The sequence below is a fragment of the Humulus lupulus genome, chromosome 2, assembly GCF_963169125.1.
Source record: "Humulus lupulus chromosome 2, drHumLupu1.1, whole genome shotgun sequence".
NCBI lineage: Eukaryota > Viridiplantae > Streptophyta > Magnoliopsida > Rosales > Cannabaceae > Humulus > Humulus lupulus.
In genome coordinates this window covers 231,607,884-231,625,849 of record NC_084794.1, presented here as the reverse complement: position 1 = coordinate 231,625,849, position 17,966 = coordinate 231,607,884, and the positions used below count along the sequence as shown (strand labels likewise).

Sequence of the window (17,966 nt, the reverse complement as noted above, 5' to 3'; positions counted from 1 at the left end):
CTTTCTTTTATTTTTGTATGCTTTTCGTTTTTGTATTTTGTTAATTTTGGGGTATTGTTACTAGGCTATTTTTGCTCTCGCCTCATGGACATGGTCATCATCCAGGTGTTCTCTTTCCTTACCTTTTTCATTGATTATTCATTTTGACATTGAGGAAACTATCTGATTTTTGGTTGGGGATGGTGAGCATGAATTAGCTTTCATTTGGACAATATTATTGTTGTGTCATTAGCATTCATTTGGAAAACATTATTGTCTTGTTGAATTGAGTCAGTTCTTACTATGATTAGCTATTAAGAAGAGATTTTCAGAGTTCTTTTGTGCACGTTCCAAACATGATATAAATTGGTTGTTAACACAAATAGTTGAGAGAGATTTCAAGTTTAAAGTTTTTCATTTCTTGGTGAGTTGTGAGAGTTGAGAAAACAATTTTTTAAACTTTTATTGATAATTTGAGTTGGTAAAGTTACATCTTTGGAATTTAAAACATGACATTTACTAGAGGGATATTTTTCATATAAGAATGAGTTTTTGTAATAAACTTTAATATTGTATTCCATTTAGTGTATTTTATTTGTATTCTCCTTTTTATTTGTGTTGTCTCTTGTCAAAAAAAAATTAAAAAAAGGAGAAAAGAATGATGAAAAAAAAAAAGAAGAAAAAAAAAAGAACAAGAGCAACATTTTCCACTATTATTTTGTGTAATTGTATTAAAAAAAACAAAAACAAAAACAAAACAATTTTATTATCATTATAATTCCTTTTCTTATTTATCATTTCTAGTTAGTTGTCATTCTGTTATTTGAGTTTTCTCATGTAAATCCCAAATGTTGTTTGTCATTTGAATTCCAATAAGTTGATATGCCTATCTTGTGATCAATATTTGTTCAAATTGTTTGTCCTAAAAAGTTAATCTTTTTTCATTTGAGTGTAAACTGTTACATTTCCAACTCCAAGAGTGTAATCCTTCCCATACAAATACTTTCAATGCCCGTGAGGAATTTGGAGTTGAGACCTTTATACTTTTGAGATTTTTCGATATTATTTGTGTTATGACTTGATATAAAAAGAATATGGTTTGGTGCACACACACACAACTCTGGAATAGCAACTAAAGTAGTTTAGATAGTAATTTCTGACTTCTTGCTGATGCTTTGAAAATGCTTAGATGATTTTGCTTGGTTTGACTTGATTATTCAACTTGATAATTTTATTTTTCGCTTGAACTGCTAGGGACTAGCAATAAGCTGGTTGGGAGTTGTGATTAGTGGTGAAAATGCACATTTGTTGATTTTAATTGTCAAAATAAATTAAGTTTCAATTAATATTTTTATAGAATTAATATGATTTATTTTATAAATGAAAATATTTTATTATGATTTAATCTATGGTTATTTTGTAGGAATTAAAGTTGTATTTTGGCACTTTGAAATTAAAAGAGAAAGAAAGAATTAAATCTGAAACAAATAAAAGAAAATTGGCAAAATTGAAAAGAAAAGGCCCAAGAATCCAAAGGACCCAGCCTAGGCCCATTTTCCTCCCCAGCCCACTTAAGCTGAGCCGCCTGACGCTGCCAGCCAACCGCCTCGCGCCACGCATCCCAGCCCTGCCTCCTTCAGCCATGCGCCCAAGCTCCCTTCAGCCTCCTTCAATGTAGCTTCAGCCCAAACAAAGCCAGCCTCTCCCAGCAGGCCCAACTCTCCCAAGGCCCAAAGCCAGCCTCTCCCAAGCAACCCAACAGGCCCAGAACCTCTTTCAGCCTCCCTCATCAACTCTAATGGCCCAACGCACACCCAAGCCTACCATGTTTGGTACCTCCTCCCAGCCAGCCGCCACGTGGCACCTCCCCATTGGCTGGGAATGGGTCAAAACCCTCTTGTACCACCAGCCACCTTCAACCCATGTTTTGTGGGTATTGGGCTTTGCACATTACTATTTTGAGCTTTAAAGCTCATGTTTTTGTGGTATTTTAGAAAAATGAAAAATGACCATATACCAAAATAGCTAAGTTAATATTAATAATAAGATTTGATTTTTCAAAATCATATTTTATTATTAATATTTCATATTTATTTTGTAAACCCCAAATTGTTATTTAATTTCTTTTTAGTCATTTTCTCCCTCTGTAAATAAGAACTCTTCCTTCACAATTTCTATGTAATTTTGAGAGTAAAGAAACTATAGCAAAATTTCTACTCACTTTCTTCTCATATTTTCTTCTTAGAATTTTGTGAGAATCATGAGCATAATGGCCTAATCTTCTTAGGAAGGTTAGAGATAATTCCATATACTAGTGATGCTATTTTGCTACTTTGATTTACTATGTCCTTAATATAATGTATTTGAGTTATTTATGTTCTTTCATCCCTATCTCTATTTTGTTATCTTTATTTACTTATGCTAATAGTATATAGGATTAGTCATGCTCTTTCTATGTGCTTCTAATTAGTAAATGTAATATTGGTACACAATTTTATGTCTAATCTTCTATTTCATTATTGCCCTTGGGTATTTTGTCATTTTTAGATTTTTCATAAGATTAACATTGTGCTTTTAAAGTAAAGAACTTTATAACTCAAATGGACTTTTGTTAGAAAAGAATATGGACTTTAATGTTAGATTTTCCAAGTAAATGTTGAGTTGTGAACTATTTACTTGTGCATTTTTGTAAATCAAGTAACCAAGTAACTAAACAAGCATATGGATGATTCTTGAAACCTTTCAATTTCTCAAACTCTTGATTGCATCTTACATTTATTTCACTTATTCCATTTTATCATTTCATCACAAAGACAACACCAAAATCTCAAATCTCTTTTCATTTCCATTTTTTATTTATTTCTTGTTACTAATTTTTTGTGTTATTTTTTACTAATCTTTTGATTTTAGGTTACCTCCTTGTAGATCGACCGCCCGATTATACTACAACTACCGCTTAGTGGTTGTCATAATTTGGGCGTTAAACAATTGAGAATCATACGGGCTCTGAAACCATGGAAAAAATAATGAATATGAAAAGTATGCACTGATTCTCATTACACAATTGACAGAGTATAGAGTATAAATATACACTGGAGTTAGATATGAGTTGTACAATCAGTTAGAAAAGGTTGTACACATAAATAACACTAAACAAAATTCTAATTAATCCTAACACATAACACCTTAGGCGACCTTGCCAATTTGTTTATTGAATATGAAAGTGGAATTTACACTTTATATGACTTTTTTTATTATTTATTTATATGAGATTTGCAAATTGTTCATATTTGAATGCCTTTTTTTTTTTTTTCCTTCAAATATGTGGGTTCTGAATAGTTACGATTTTAGAAGGTAACCCGTTAACAATACAAAACATTAGCTACAATTTTAAGAGTGATAACAGTTACAAACATGAACCAATACCTAGTTTTAGTTTTAAGAGTGGCAGTTGGTTACAAACATGACAAAGTATAACTAGTTATGGTGTTTAGAATTATAACTGGTTAAAGTTTTTAACGTTATAACTGGTTACAATTCTTAGAGCTGTAACTGGATACAAATATGACATGGTAATTGGCTACATTTCTAAGAGTGGTAACCACTACAAGCAAGATCAAATAACTGGTTACTAATTTTTTATGTTTTCCATTTTGAAAGTGGTAACCCTCTTTTGTTGTACTAAAAACCATAATAAAATATAAGTTTCTTCTTCAAGCTGTTGTTGTGCTTCAATTGGAGTGTTACACTATTAGAATAATAACTAATGATTAAGTAATTTCTTTTACACATAGAGCAACATTAATACCATAATAGTTGATGCTACTTAAATCTTAATATTAAAATTATATTTGATTATGCCATCACCATATTTAACTTTAAATTTAAACAAATTTACAATTATATATATTTTCAAACTACATATAATAATAATAATAATAATAATAATAATAATAATAATAATAATAATAATAATAACAAGAACATTAGTAAGTAGGACACAAAACTACATTTTTGTTTTCAGGATGAGATTCTCTTCCATTGTTTCACTGCTGAACCATAATTGTCAAATATTGTTTAATGTATCAAGTATATAAGAAGTAAATCCTGGCTCAAAATAATTCAAAGGATTTAACTTTTATTTTTCATTGTGATTTCCATCAATTAGGCTCTGATTGTAACTTATACATTAATATTGAGAAAAAGCAAAATATATGTATATATTTAACTTAATACATTTTTGTAGCCACCATTGGATGCTAGTCTTGATTCAACCATACTCGCATTCAGTGCCGTTCTTGAATCACATCTCAAACACCCATATTCACGAGAAAATTAAAGAAATAATTGACCTGTAAGCTATGAAAATATTTTTATTTAATATATTATATGTACATATACAACAATAAATATTGGCTAATTAGAAAATTTTTATTTTATATAGTGCTTTGATACTATATGATACTAAAAAAGGATATAGAGTATCAAAAGCAAAATATTATTCTTCCAAGGTAAGTAAAATTTTACCTTATAAGTAAAAAATTTACCTTATTATAATTTAAATAATTTTTTTAATTATAAGTGAAATATTTTATTATGTTAACAGTGCCAACAACAACCACCTAGGGCTACTTGAAAGATAAGATAGTATTACTATTTTTATCATATATACACTTTCAATAACAAAAAGTTTTGATTTGTTATAACTTATAATTTTAATTTACTTCTAGTTCACAAGTACAAAACCGTTCACTCTCAAGAAAATCAACGAGGTGGATATGAATGTGCAAAATCTATTCTACCATATGTTGGTGGATGACATATATATGCTACATACATAGTGTGAGGATTAATTTTGTTAAAGTTAAATTAGTTAGGAATGTTAACTTTAATTGTTAAGAATTATAAATTATCATATAGGAACGTTAACCTTATTAGATGATAATTTATTATAAATTTTTATATATTAAATCTCTGATTGTTGTTATATATATACATATACTGTTGTTAATAAAACCAACGAAAATTGACAAAAAAAAATCTACAATTATCTTAGTCTCCATTTTTAGTGTCAGCAAGATATTGAAACCTAAAGTCATCTATAAAAAGTGTTGGTAGGTTATTGACACCATTAAAGTTATTGGGCCAGTAGCGAATCGACACTAACATATTTTGAAGTTAGTAGCCTACCAATGTTAATAAGAAAATACCAATGGTGTCGCCGATTTTGGTGTAGTAACACCATTGATGTCTTATATATTTGCAGTCAGTGTTTACTGATGCCAAAAGCCATAATTTTTTATAGCGAGTCAAAACTAAACCTTCCATGCTAGGGAAGTTTTGAGTTTTTTATTTTATTATTTATATATATTTTTTAATTTTTGAAAAAGTGGTTTCTCGACCTTTGTAAAAAAAAATTCTTTGTTTCTCCTTTAACTATATTTCCTAATAACTTTTTGGTCTTGGATATATTCTTCTATTATGTCTCTCCCTAATGTTTTCCACCCTCATAGTTATATCCATTAAAAAAAAAATAGGCGTACTATGATATAGTATTATACATATATGTACATAGACATCCAAATATTCCTTTTGAAAGGAGAATTTGGAGGTGATACAATTATCAACTTTGTGTGTGTGTGCAAAAATTCGTCCCAAAACACAAAACTCTCTTTATTCACTCATTTAAAATGGACTTTCCGAGGCATATTTTTCAATATAAGATGTTGAACACTACTTTATAGAATTTTACAAAATGGAAAAAAAGTGCTGAAAAAAGTATTATGGGAAAATCAATATTCACTTATTGGTGAAGGATTTCCAAATAGGCTTTATCGATTCCAACATAGAAGAGAATTGCTTTTATTCATATGCCTACTCAAATATGTTTCTCATGAACTATCTCTTTTGACTCCCTCTAGCTAAGAATTCTAATTAATCAAACTACTTTATGTATACATATATATATATATATAAAACATTTATGGTAGAATACAATCTTGACCACTTACCCAAAGTGGATATTATTATAATGAAGGAAGAAAATTGTAGATATAATTACCATATAATATGTATATATATATATTTTCATACAACTATATTTTTTTGTAGCACATATTCATTCAGCTATTAATTACACTTGAATATACACCAAAATATATGCATGCATTTGTCCTATATATATTAGTATTGTACGGATTAATTATGGTCGTCAAATCAATGAGAAGGCTAATTAAAAGCAAGGCAACCACTCAAAAGGCCATGGTATGATGAGTAATTATACACTTTTATAATTGATAAAACATTGAGTGATGAGGCCATAATTATACAACTAAAAAACACTGTTTTCTACATGCAATAGTCGTATAAATTGGACGTACGTAGTACCTATATATATAGTTTTATTAATTTAGAATTTTGATAAAATTTCAGATTGTGGGAATATCTACGTAGTTAATTAGCAAGTACATTATATATGTATAAATATGATATTATCAAATTCGAAGAGAGAATAATGATGTACAACGATATATATATATATATATATAGCAAACCCTAGCTATATATAACTATAACAAATAATAAAATTGCCGACTAATTTTTTGAATTTGTCATAAATTGACTTCTCTTCGTTTTGTACATTAATTAATTATAGTTGCGTAAAATATGTATACAAGTAATTACAAATATTGGTCAAAAGTTCACAAAAGCTATAAATATATATTTATTTATACACGGACAAATTATGATCATTATTATACTACATGTAAATATATACACATATATATCAACCAAATGTGAAATGCAGAATCTACACGATCGAGTCGGTAAGAATTGAATGCCCACTTTATTGGTAAGGTAATTAATAATGAGTTGTTTCTATGTATATAAAATATTTGGCCAATTACATTAATTAACTAATGTTTTATCTATACTTTCTGTTCAATTATTTTTTATCCCATGTTTTAATACAAATATATAATAAAGAAAGAAAAGACCAATCAAATAAGGTATGTTATCTCAAAAAGTTGAAACACGATATGTGTGTATTGTATACCCTAAGTAGTAACTATATATATATATAGTGTAACATATTATATATGTGTAATTATATATATAATGTTTTATAAAATAATAAGTGGGTTTGGTTGAGACAATTAAAGGGGGAGTGTAGGAGCATGGATGTGACCCACATGGGTCTTGAAAAGTAGAGAAGAATGGGGTAAGACTAAGAGAGATGGTTATGATTATGGCAGTCTTATATGGCCAAAAAGGACTAAATTCAAAGCTCAACTTTGAAGAAGATGAGAGTATATAATATATATATTCACGAATTATATATATACATAGATCCCTCTCTCTCTCTCTCTCTCTCTCTCTCGCAAACTAATAATAAAGTGAAAAGCTTATTTCTCTCTCTTACACAACACACATAAGGCTTACTACATATTCTTTGCAACTCTTCACAAGCAAAGCTAATTTGGAGAAAATTCAACACCAAAAAGTTGCATAAAACTTAACTTTGTTTTTTCTTTCTTTTTTTACTTGTTTTACTTTTCCAATTAATTAGTCACATTTTCACACTCATGAGGACTTCTCCATATTTAGCTTTTCTTCTCTCTCTAGATCTCTCTCTCTCTTATTAACTTTTCAACGAATTTAGCAAAATCAAAGGAAAATGTATTAAATATAGCTAAATGCAAAGCAAAGAGAACATTTTAAATCATTAATAATAATAATTAAAATGATACTAGCATAATAGGTATTTATAGATTAAATAAACCACAAAACAAAAAAACTACCTAAGACCAAAATGCTAGATATTGGTAATAAACGCTTTACTAATTTGTGTCGTACAAAAACCCTATTTAATTCATCAAACCTTCATCAAAATATTCTGCGTTTTAGTGTAATTACATATATATACATAATTCGAATTTTATATATGAATAATAATAATAATGTATCTACTTGTCTATCTATCTATATATAAGTTAATTCAAAAATAAGTTTAGCTATATATATTCTCTTATCGTAAACTTAACTGGGTAGCTAGCTAGTAATAAACTTTTACTTATGAAATATACATATATAAATAAATAAAACGAAATAGAAGATCAAAGAGACTACTTACTTTGAGAAGGGAAATATAGCTCATGACTACATGATGATGATGATGATGATGAGCAGGAGGAGGAGGAGGAGTAGGGGTATAGAGATGATTAATTAAGAAATGATGGGAATATAATTTGTTTGAGTTGAGGGGAATGAAGCCTGGTCCGAAATCATTCAAATTATAATTGTGTTATATGATTAACATAATAATAGCTAGGAATGGTTTCGAACCAGACAGCATTCCCCTCAACTATTCACTATTCAGAGAGAGAGAGAGAGAAAGAGAAAAGTATGATAGGAAGTTTGATATAAGATTTGGCCATGCATTGTTTTTACATTAATTGGGCCCTTATATACGTGAGCAAGACGACCCAGTAAACTAGTGTCTCTTCCAGCTTTGTGGGCTCCATTATTAATTTTATAATTAATATCTTTGCTTTTCACACTCACTTGCAAAATTTTAATTATAATTATTATGTCTTCTTTCCCTTTAATTAATTTCATTCTTTGGTCGTCTTCTTCTTCTTTCCTCCTCTTCTTCTTATCTAATTCAAACTATATCTATATGATACCCTTGTCTCATTTATAATAATGATACATTAAAAGGCCACTAAAAAGCTTTTTTTCTTCTTCAAAATGGGCTTTGATTTTTTTTTTTTTAATTTTAAAAATAAGCTTTCAGTTTTTTTGCTATCATACATATATTAAAATATACCTTACATATACCAAACTCAATAAAAGAATAATTGTAAAAAATATATTATTTTTTTACGAAAATTATGAGAAAGATATGTAAATATTTCATGAAAAATAAAGGTAAGGATATTGCTATGTTATTTACCAATGTTTATGAAAGTGTTATACCTGACTTATTGAATCAAGAATTGATCTACTAGAACAAGATAAAAAATTTAAAGCAAAGTAAAATCACACATAGAATTTTACAAGCTTCATCTGCACTGGGAACGAATTCCAGCCGACTAATGCTTGGATCGGGTAAGATGTAACTTTCACTAATAAATCCAATGTTAATTACAATAACCAGTTCAGAAATGAAATCAACATCTTTACAATACAAAAGTTACAGATTACTCTAAAAACTTGAATAACCACTCAAGAACAGTTTCCAAATTCCTTGGCACTTGTGAACCGAATCCCTTGATTCAAACACTCAAGATCCCCTCGAGAAAGCTAATTGAATCCCTCTACTAGCCAAATTCGAACTCCCTTCGAATCAAATCAGAACCTCCCACAGCTCTGCAACAAAGCTTCACCTCCAACAATGGTGAACCTACAAGAACAGAAGAAAGAAAGAAGAAACGAAGAGAGAAAAACAAGATTCTGTTTTCTCACAATGACAAACTAACAGAAAAGGGGTTAGATTGTTAGAAACAGATTAATCTATTTATAGCAACCCTAACCACTAACTAATCAACTAAACAAGCAGCTAATAAGATTTAACACGTTTCCAATTAAACCGACAATAGCTGACGTGTACTTATTAATCTGCAGCACACAGTAGATGTAACTGGAGACTAAGTAGTACTAACAGAGACAACATATGCAATATACAATTCAAAGACTGAACAACAAACCCTGTAGATGAAACAACACAGACATATTTTGACATTCATATAAAAAAGGCTGTTACAATCTCTCCCTTGGCAAAATATGATCATTGATAAACAGCCAACAGAGCAACACTAAAAAGAGATTACCAACAGACCCATAATATCTCAATCTTGCACAAATAAAACTAACACAGTCAGAAAAGATTCAAAATACATCCAAGCAAGATGAGAAACAAAAGAAACAGAGAACCAGTCTTTGATACGATATTAAGCAGAAACAACTAAACAGAAAACTCCCAAACTCTCCCCCTTCAGGAATCATATTTCTTTCTACTAGAACGAGTCTTAGGAACATGCCTCTAAAACACTTTGGGAACACCATCAGCAGTCAGAGCAGCTGGATTGACGATTTGTTCGATCAACTCCGAGGCGCGACTGTATTTTCTAAGATCGATCTACGGTCCGGGTATCATCAGCTCAAGGTAAAGGGAGAAGATATCCCTAAGACGGCCTTTAGGACTCGTTATGGACATTACGAGTTCTTGGTTATGTCTTTTGGTCTTACTAACGCGCCAGCCGCGTTTATGGACTTAATGAATAGGGTCTTCAAAGACTACTTGGATAAATTCGTCGTTGTGTTCATCGACGACATTTTAATTTACTCCAAGGATGAAGGAGAGCACGAGGAACACTTGAGGTTGATTTTGACGCGTTTGAAGGAGCATAAACTTTACGCCAAGTTCAAGAAATGCGAATTTTGGCTTTCGCAAGTGGCGTTCCTTGGGCACATCATATCAAAAGACGGAGTTGCAGTAGATCCATCGAAGGTAGAGGCCGTGAAGGATTGGCCTAGACCAAAGAACGCGTCAAAAGTAAGAAGCTTCTTAGGGCTAGCAGGTTATTATAGAAAGTTTGTAGAGGGCTTTTCTAAGATAGCCACTCCACTCACCAACCTGACCCGGAAGCAACAAAAGTTTAACTGGAACGATAAGTGTGAAGAAAGCTTCCAATTGCTTAAGGATAAGCTTTGCTCAACTCCAGTACTTAGTGTCCCAACACCCAACGACAAGTTCGTTGTCTACTGTGATGCATCAAAGCTAGGATTGGGATGTGTGCTGATGCAAAACGACAAGGTGATAGCCTATGCCTCACGTCAGTTAAAGGAGTATGAGCAACGCTATCCAACTCACGACATGGAGTTGGCAGCGGTGGTCTTTGCGTTAAAAATCTGGCGCCATTATCTTTACGGAGAACGGTGCGAGATTTACACGGACCACAAAAGTTTAAAATACTTCTTTACGCAGAAGGAGCTCAACATGAGGCAGCGCAGGTGGTTAGAGTTAGTAAAGGATTACGACTGCGAAATCCTATACCACCCGGGAAAGGCAAATGTAGTTGCCGATGCACTCAGCCGGAAAAGCTATGGGAATTTAGCAGCCTTATCCGGAATTGAAAAGCCGCTACAGCAGGAGCTTATCAGTGCCGGAATAGAAGTGATTGTAGGCAAGCTGGCTAACTTGTCTATCCAATCAAATCTGCTAGAGGACATACGAATTGGTCAGGGACATGACGACACACTAGCAGCACACATGGATGCAGTCAGAGAAGGCAAGACTACAGATTTCTCAATATCCAGTCAAGGTTTATTGAGATATAAGGATCGGGTATGCGTGCCAGACGATCAAAGTATTAAGAAGACGATCCTAGAAGAAGCGCACAATACCCCGTACTCAGTTCATCCAGGGTCTACCAAGATGACTCATGACATCAAGGCAGTCTATTGGTGGCCAGGGATGAAGAAGGAGATAGCAGAGTATGTATCTAAGTGTCTTGTATGCCAGCAAGTGAAGGCGGAGCATCAGCGGCCTGCAGGATTATTGCAACCGCTTAGCATACCGGAATGGAAGTGGGACGATATAGCCATGGACTTCGTGACGGGTCTGCCAAAGACAAATAAGCAGCATGATTCCGCTTGGATAGTGATAGATAGACTAACCAAGTCTGCTCATTTCCTGCCTGTTAGAACTTCATACACGGCAGACCAATATGCAGACATCTACATCCAAGAGATAGTACGATTGCATGGAATCCCCAAGACGATAGTGTCAGATAGAGGATCAGTGTTTACGTCAAGATTTTGGAGAAGCTTACAGCAAGCCATGGGTAATAAGTTAAGTCTTAGTACAACTTTCCATCCTCAGACAGATGGGCAGTCCGAGCGTACGATTCAGATCTTAGAGGATATGCTACGAGCGTGTATACTTGATTTCGGAGGATCGTGGAACAAGTACTTACCGCTGATCGAATTCTCATACAACAACAGCTACCAGTCGACGATCGGGATGGCACCTTATGAGTTGCTATATGGAAGAAGGTGCCGATCACCGTTGCACTGGGACGAGGTAGGAGAAAGGCAGCTTCTAGGGCCTGAAGCTGTTAGACAAGCTCAAGAAGCAGTAGCGCTTATTAGACAGCGTATGCTTGCTGCTCAAAGCCGACAGAAAAGCTATGCGGATACCAAGCGACGTGATGTGGAGTTCCAAGTTGGAGATCAAGTCTTCCTGAAGATATCTCCTATGAAAGGTGTCAAGCGGTTCGGGAAGAAAGGCAAGCTCAGTCCCCGATTCATAGGTCCTTTTGAGATATTGGACAAAGTGGGACCAGTTGCGTATAGACTAGCCCTACCGCCAGCACTAGCCGATAGTCACAACGTCTTCCACATCTCGATGTTACGCAAGTATGTGTCAGACCCATCTCAAGTACGATACCATAGCGCTCCAGAAAGACTTAAGTTATGAGGAACGACCGATTAGCATCCTAGATAGAGGGATGAGGCAGTTGCGGTCCAAGAGCTTTCCTATGGAGCAATAGTTCTGAACGCGAGGCAACGTGGGAGTTGGAGGAGGACATGCAGAACCGGTATCCGGAGTTATTTGGTAAGTAAATTTCGAGGACGAAATTCTTTTTAGTAGGGGAGAATTGTAGAGTCCAAGAACTTTACTTAGCTAATTGTTTAGTAGTATTATAGTATGTTTAGTATTATCTTTGTAACTGTGGATTTTTGGTTCAGACCGGGAATTATTTGGACACTCATAGTAGTACTTATAGATTTTCTAAGTTTAACCTATAGTTTAAGAATATTAAGTATAACCTAAGGTTTGATTATATGACTGATATTAAGGATAATATTTTGTTATACTATAAGGTTTAGATATCAACCAATAGGATTTTAAGCACATGTTATGAATGGTGATTAAGGATTAAAGATTTTTGAGAATTAAATTTAATAAGGAGTAAAGTTTGAATGTTATAGGGTCAGTCAGCAGCTTTGAATACGTTGAGGGCTTAGTCAAGGCTGTTTACTCCATTCAAACTTAGCTAAAAAAATGTGTAATTTCGTGTTTAAATATTCAGCGTGTGCCGATATATCGCAGCTATAGGGGGCGATATATCGCAGCACGTAGATACGACGATGCACGGTCGCCTCGGGCATACTGGCCCAGGCGATATATCGCCTACAGGGGGCGATATATCGCCTCCTCCAGCATATGTTCAAACGTTTTTGAATTCTTTTCCTTTCATCCATTCAAACTCCTTCATAAGTCCAGCATCTTTTGAACGAGTCTTCAGCCTCTGCTGAACGATTATTCAAATATTTTTCACCTAAAAAGCCATTATTTTTATTCAAGTAAAATCAAGATACTTTCATTCCCAAACTCTATAAATAGGACCTAGTACCCAGCCATTATTCACCTTTTGCTCTAAGTTCAGAAGCTGCTAGTGTTAAGTGAGTGTGAGAGTGTAAACACCTGGTTTGGGAAAATCATAAGCTTAAACATCATAAGCTTATCAAACACTTTGGGAAGTGAGGTTCTATAGTATTTCGGTTGTGGTGTAGATTGATCTTACAAGTCTTTGAGGTAACCAAAACTCTAGTTCATTTCTGTATTATGTTATTTTCTTTCTCATAGTCTTCTACTCAATCTCTAACCTTAATCTTCATTTTGGTTAGGGAATCTAAGTTCTTGAGCACATAAGTTTGGTAAGTGTGACTTTCAATGGTTTAGTCTTCTCATTCCTTTTCATCTCTTTTCCTTCTTTAGACTCACTCTTGATCATTATGGTTTTAGGAGTGTTCCAAAAGTCCCAACTCAGTCCATTATATCCCGGTAACTTTGGTAAGGAGAATAGGATAGAATCTATATGTGTATTGCTTATGTTATCTTATGTGTTATGTTATGAAATATGATATGTTATGAATATGTTATGTGTATGTTTGTAGGCTTGGGCTTATGCCCTATTTGACTAACAAGACCCCAAAAAGATTATGGGCATATGCCTACTTAGCTAGTAGGACCCCACTAATCTCATGGGCATAAGCTTGTTTAGTCTATGAGACCCCAAGTAATAATGGCCATTATAATAAGTGTATGTATTAAGTGTTATGATATGTCTTTACGTTTATTATGAAATTTATGTGTATGACTATGTGTTAGATTTTCCTTGCTGGGCATTAGGCTCATTCCTTTCTGTTTTATGTGCAGGAAAATAGCTTTAGAGGCGGTAAGATTCGTGACGCTTTGAGGATGTGCATCGATGGTGAATGGAGTCAAGGGGCCGAGCGTTATTCGATTCGAGGATGTAGTCTCATTTTACCTCTTTATGGTTTTATATGTATTTTCCGCATTTCTTATGTAATTCTTTTCATTTAAATCATGTTTTTGTTTTTAAAGACAATGGGATCCCATATCCTTCTTAGTATTCTATTTTGTAAGTAACTCTTATTTTCACAAGTTACTCAATAAAATTATGGTATTTCCGCAAAAATGTAAGTTTTATGTATAGTTTCGTTAATGGTCCAAATAGTCTAGATTAGTGGGCCATTACAATGATTATATATGACATGGACCGATATGAATTAGAGTCTTTATCCAAAAACCATTTAACAATAAAGACTTATAATTCATATCATAACTGGTGATCATTTATAGATCAACCTAAATCCTGAGTGTTCATGAACTTCTGTTCATGTTTATTAAATCTTTTGATTCATTCGTTAAGGTCTCTTCAAAGAATGAGGCTAATGACTTTTGTTTTTGAGATTTAATATCATGGATGGCTGGGAACATGAATCAACAATACGGAATCTAATCTTTCCTAACGGATCGTATATTAGTTTCCATAATGGTTAATTCTGGAACTGAATGATTTTGAGCTCAAATCTATAATTAGATTATAGATTAATTATTCACTAGTGAATTAATGGTACTTAAGGAATAAGAAGTAAATTAGAAAGGTTAAATGGTAATTCTCCCATTCTAATTTATGAACTAATTAATTAGAGGGTTGAACTAATGTAAGATGGTTATATCAATGGACGACTTAAGAAAAAGATTTTTGTAAAAGTATATCTATAACATAAAGAGTGCAATTCTGAATTTATAGTGGAGTAATATCATAATTAATAAATTAAATATTATAACTAAAGAGTTTAATTATTTAGTTTCAATTTATTGGAGCTTAATGTTATAGGTCCATGATCCCCGAAATGGCTCAAACAATCACTGTCAAAGGCAAATACAAAAAATGGGCAAAAAGGACTTAAGTGATAAGTAAAATATTTTTCTTTGTATCAAACATAATTATTGTTTAATTATATGTAATTAATTATTTATTTTATTTAACAAAAATATAATTAATTTTGAATTAATTTATTTTTGGGATTTTTGGTATTTAAATAATAATAAAAATTGGGAAAAATCACATGCCAGCATAGGGATGTGGTACACGTGTGGCACAGTGCACAGGCACTGTGCTACATGCATAAGAGATGGACTTAGTCTCTTGATTCCACAATTTTAGTTATTTAAATATTAAATAAATAATGAGATATTTTAATATGATTATTTAAACAAAAATCTGATAACTGATCAGTTATTTTGAATTTGTTTAAAATAACAAATATTTTAATATATTGGATATTATTAAATATTGGATATCAGTTTTCACAGAACGTAATTTTTCAAGGATAGAAAAATATCTAGGATTCTCTCAGAGAAAAGAGAACAGTGACAAAAACAAAGGTCATTGTTCTTCACAAAACCTAGGTCCAAACTTTATCAGATCTCATGTGTTGAGAACATTTGATAAATAGTTATTGCCTATTATTTGTATAGCGAGCCCACACTCGTTCTTTGTGTGCCTGAGAACATTTTGGAAGAACTTGGTGTTAGATCTCAAGGATTCAGCCATACGAAAAGATAGCAGCAAGGAAGGACTTGAGGTAATTTTTCTATTCTTGTCCTTGATTCAATATATATATGAGTGTGAAGAAGTAGATCTAGAAATCTTATGGGATTAATCTAACAATTTGATTGTTGTTCCGCTGTGCATAATCTCTGATTTGATCAATAAAAACCAACACTGAAAGCACGTCATGAAGAGTCAGTGTTGGACCACCTCTTAAGGCAATTTGATGAACTAGACAAGGAAATGGGAGAACATTCCTTGTTCCCGTGGCTAAAGCAGCATCCATAATCTTTCCAAAAATAAGGGCAAGCAAATCAATAGAGACCCTAGTACCAACAGCAAATAGGAACTTACCAATCTCAGTTGTGATGGAAGTGGTATGAGTATTTGGAAACCAGTTATTCAAGGCAATGCGATGAAGCACCTTGTAAAAATGAGATAGAGCTGGAACAGGCAGATCACCATTACCCCATTCAAAAGAAGCAGAACCGGTAAGAACAACCCCCATTTCGAGCTTAGATGGTGTAAATTGAGGATTAAAGTCAGGAGACAACTCTTTTCGAACAGACAACACCCTGGACACAATGGAGGGGGAAAAAGGAAAACGTTTACCCCGAATGTAGGCTCGGTACTTGAGAGCACTCTTTTCACTAATGATCCTTTTATCAATATTGGCATAGAACTCATGGACAAGTGTTGGACAAGGTGGTGTGAGATTGGTAACAGTGTTGAGCCACCCCCGAGATTCTATTAAGGATTTATGGAGGGGAAAATCATCAATAACACCATTGTATTCAAACCACAATTTTCTCTGAGAAACCTCATCAATATAACGCATTAGCTTATGGTCCGAGCAAAAAGGATGGGTAGGCTGACTATGGTGTAAAGTTGGACAGCTGGTTGGAGGGACAGAGGAGGCACCTAGAGCCCTAGAAGTTTGCTTGGGTCGCTTAGGCTGAGACTTTGGTGAAGATGGAGGTGTTTTTATTTTCGACGATGGGGTGGGTTTGGATGTGGAAGGTTTGGAGGGATTGGGTGAGGAGAGTAGGGTGGATGGACTGGAAGAGGCAAGAGACGACCTAGTAAAACGTTTAGGAAATGAACTAGGTGGAGAGCTCATACCTTTGGGTGAAGGAGGCGAACCCGTGGTTGAGGAGGATGACGGTGAGGGTGACCGTACTGGAGGTGAACCCGTTGGTGAAGGAGGCGACGACTGAACGGGAACAATGGCCACGGACAGTGACGGAGAAGACACCGGAGGAGTGGGAGGCCGATTGGCATTTTTGGTTTTCACCATTTTTTGTAAAAAAAAAAACTGAGAAGAAGAAGAGTCGGACTCTAAACACAAATGAGGAGGCAAAAAGAATAACACTGTTGAAATATATAAGCGTGCACAACAAAAAATGAAATGACTCATTTACCCTTTTCCTTTGAATTTTTTTTTTTTAATTTATTTTTGTTGTTTAGAACTCAACAGACTAACAACTTTCCCAAAAATGAATTAAAAACACTCATGCAACTCAATTAAATGGACTCACACCCAAAAAAAAATTGATATCAGTGTATGACAGATGAGACTATTACAGATCAAACTGAGTATCTTAACTAAAAATGAAGCAGAAGACTCACACAAAGATCATTGATGCAAAAAGAACATTGTTAAAAAAAATTGCATGCCTGATCAATATGAGAAAAGAATGTTATAAACATCACAGTATTAACCCCAAGCAACATAGGACAGCCTAGCTTTATGAGAAGATCAAGGCACACACCTCACTCTTGATTTGCAAACAGAAGACTCTCAGCCAGAATTCTTCATGTGTGTGTGAAGATGTCCTCATGTGAGCTTTGATGCACATAAAGCATAAAGCTCACTCACTCTTGATTGAATTTTTTTATTTTATTTTTTATTTTTGAGTTAAAACAGCTCTTTTTATTTGCTCACTTTGAGTTTTTCAAGATCAACCAGCTACGGCTTTCACTCCTATCTAGAGATGTAGCCGTCTCCTTAGGTTCAAGCATGTACCAAGTGGAAGGAGCAAACTACCCGAG

The 17,966-nt window shown here is 33.4% G+C and overlaps 1 protein-coding gene and 1 long non-coding RNA gene across 2 annotated transcripts; both read right to left on the bottom strand.

Annotated features, from left to right (window-relative positions):
* Nucleotides 1-4,097: 4,097 nt before the first annotated feature.
* LOC133819043 (uncharacterized) lies at nt 4,098-8,374 on the bottom strand. Its single transcript, XR_009886259.1, has 2 exons — nt 8,114-8,374; nt 4,098-4,338 (listed from the first exon to the last, which is right to left on the bottom strand). It is a non-coding gene; the product is annotated as an uncharacterized LOC133819043 (long non-coding RNA).
* Nucleotides 8,375-9,333: 959 nt separating this feature from the next.
* Nucleotides 9,334-17,211, bottom strand: LOC133815250 (uncharacterized). Its single transcript, XM_062248106.1, has 2 exons — nt 16,088-17,211; nt 9,334-9,385 (listed from the first exon to the last, which is right to left on the bottom strand). The coding sequence occupies exons 1-2, from the start codon at nt 17,209-17,211 to the stop codon at nt 9,334-9,336; spliced, it is 1,176 nt and encodes a 391-aa protein (XP_062104090.1).
* Between the last annotated feature and the right edge of the window lie 755 nt (nt 17,212-17,966).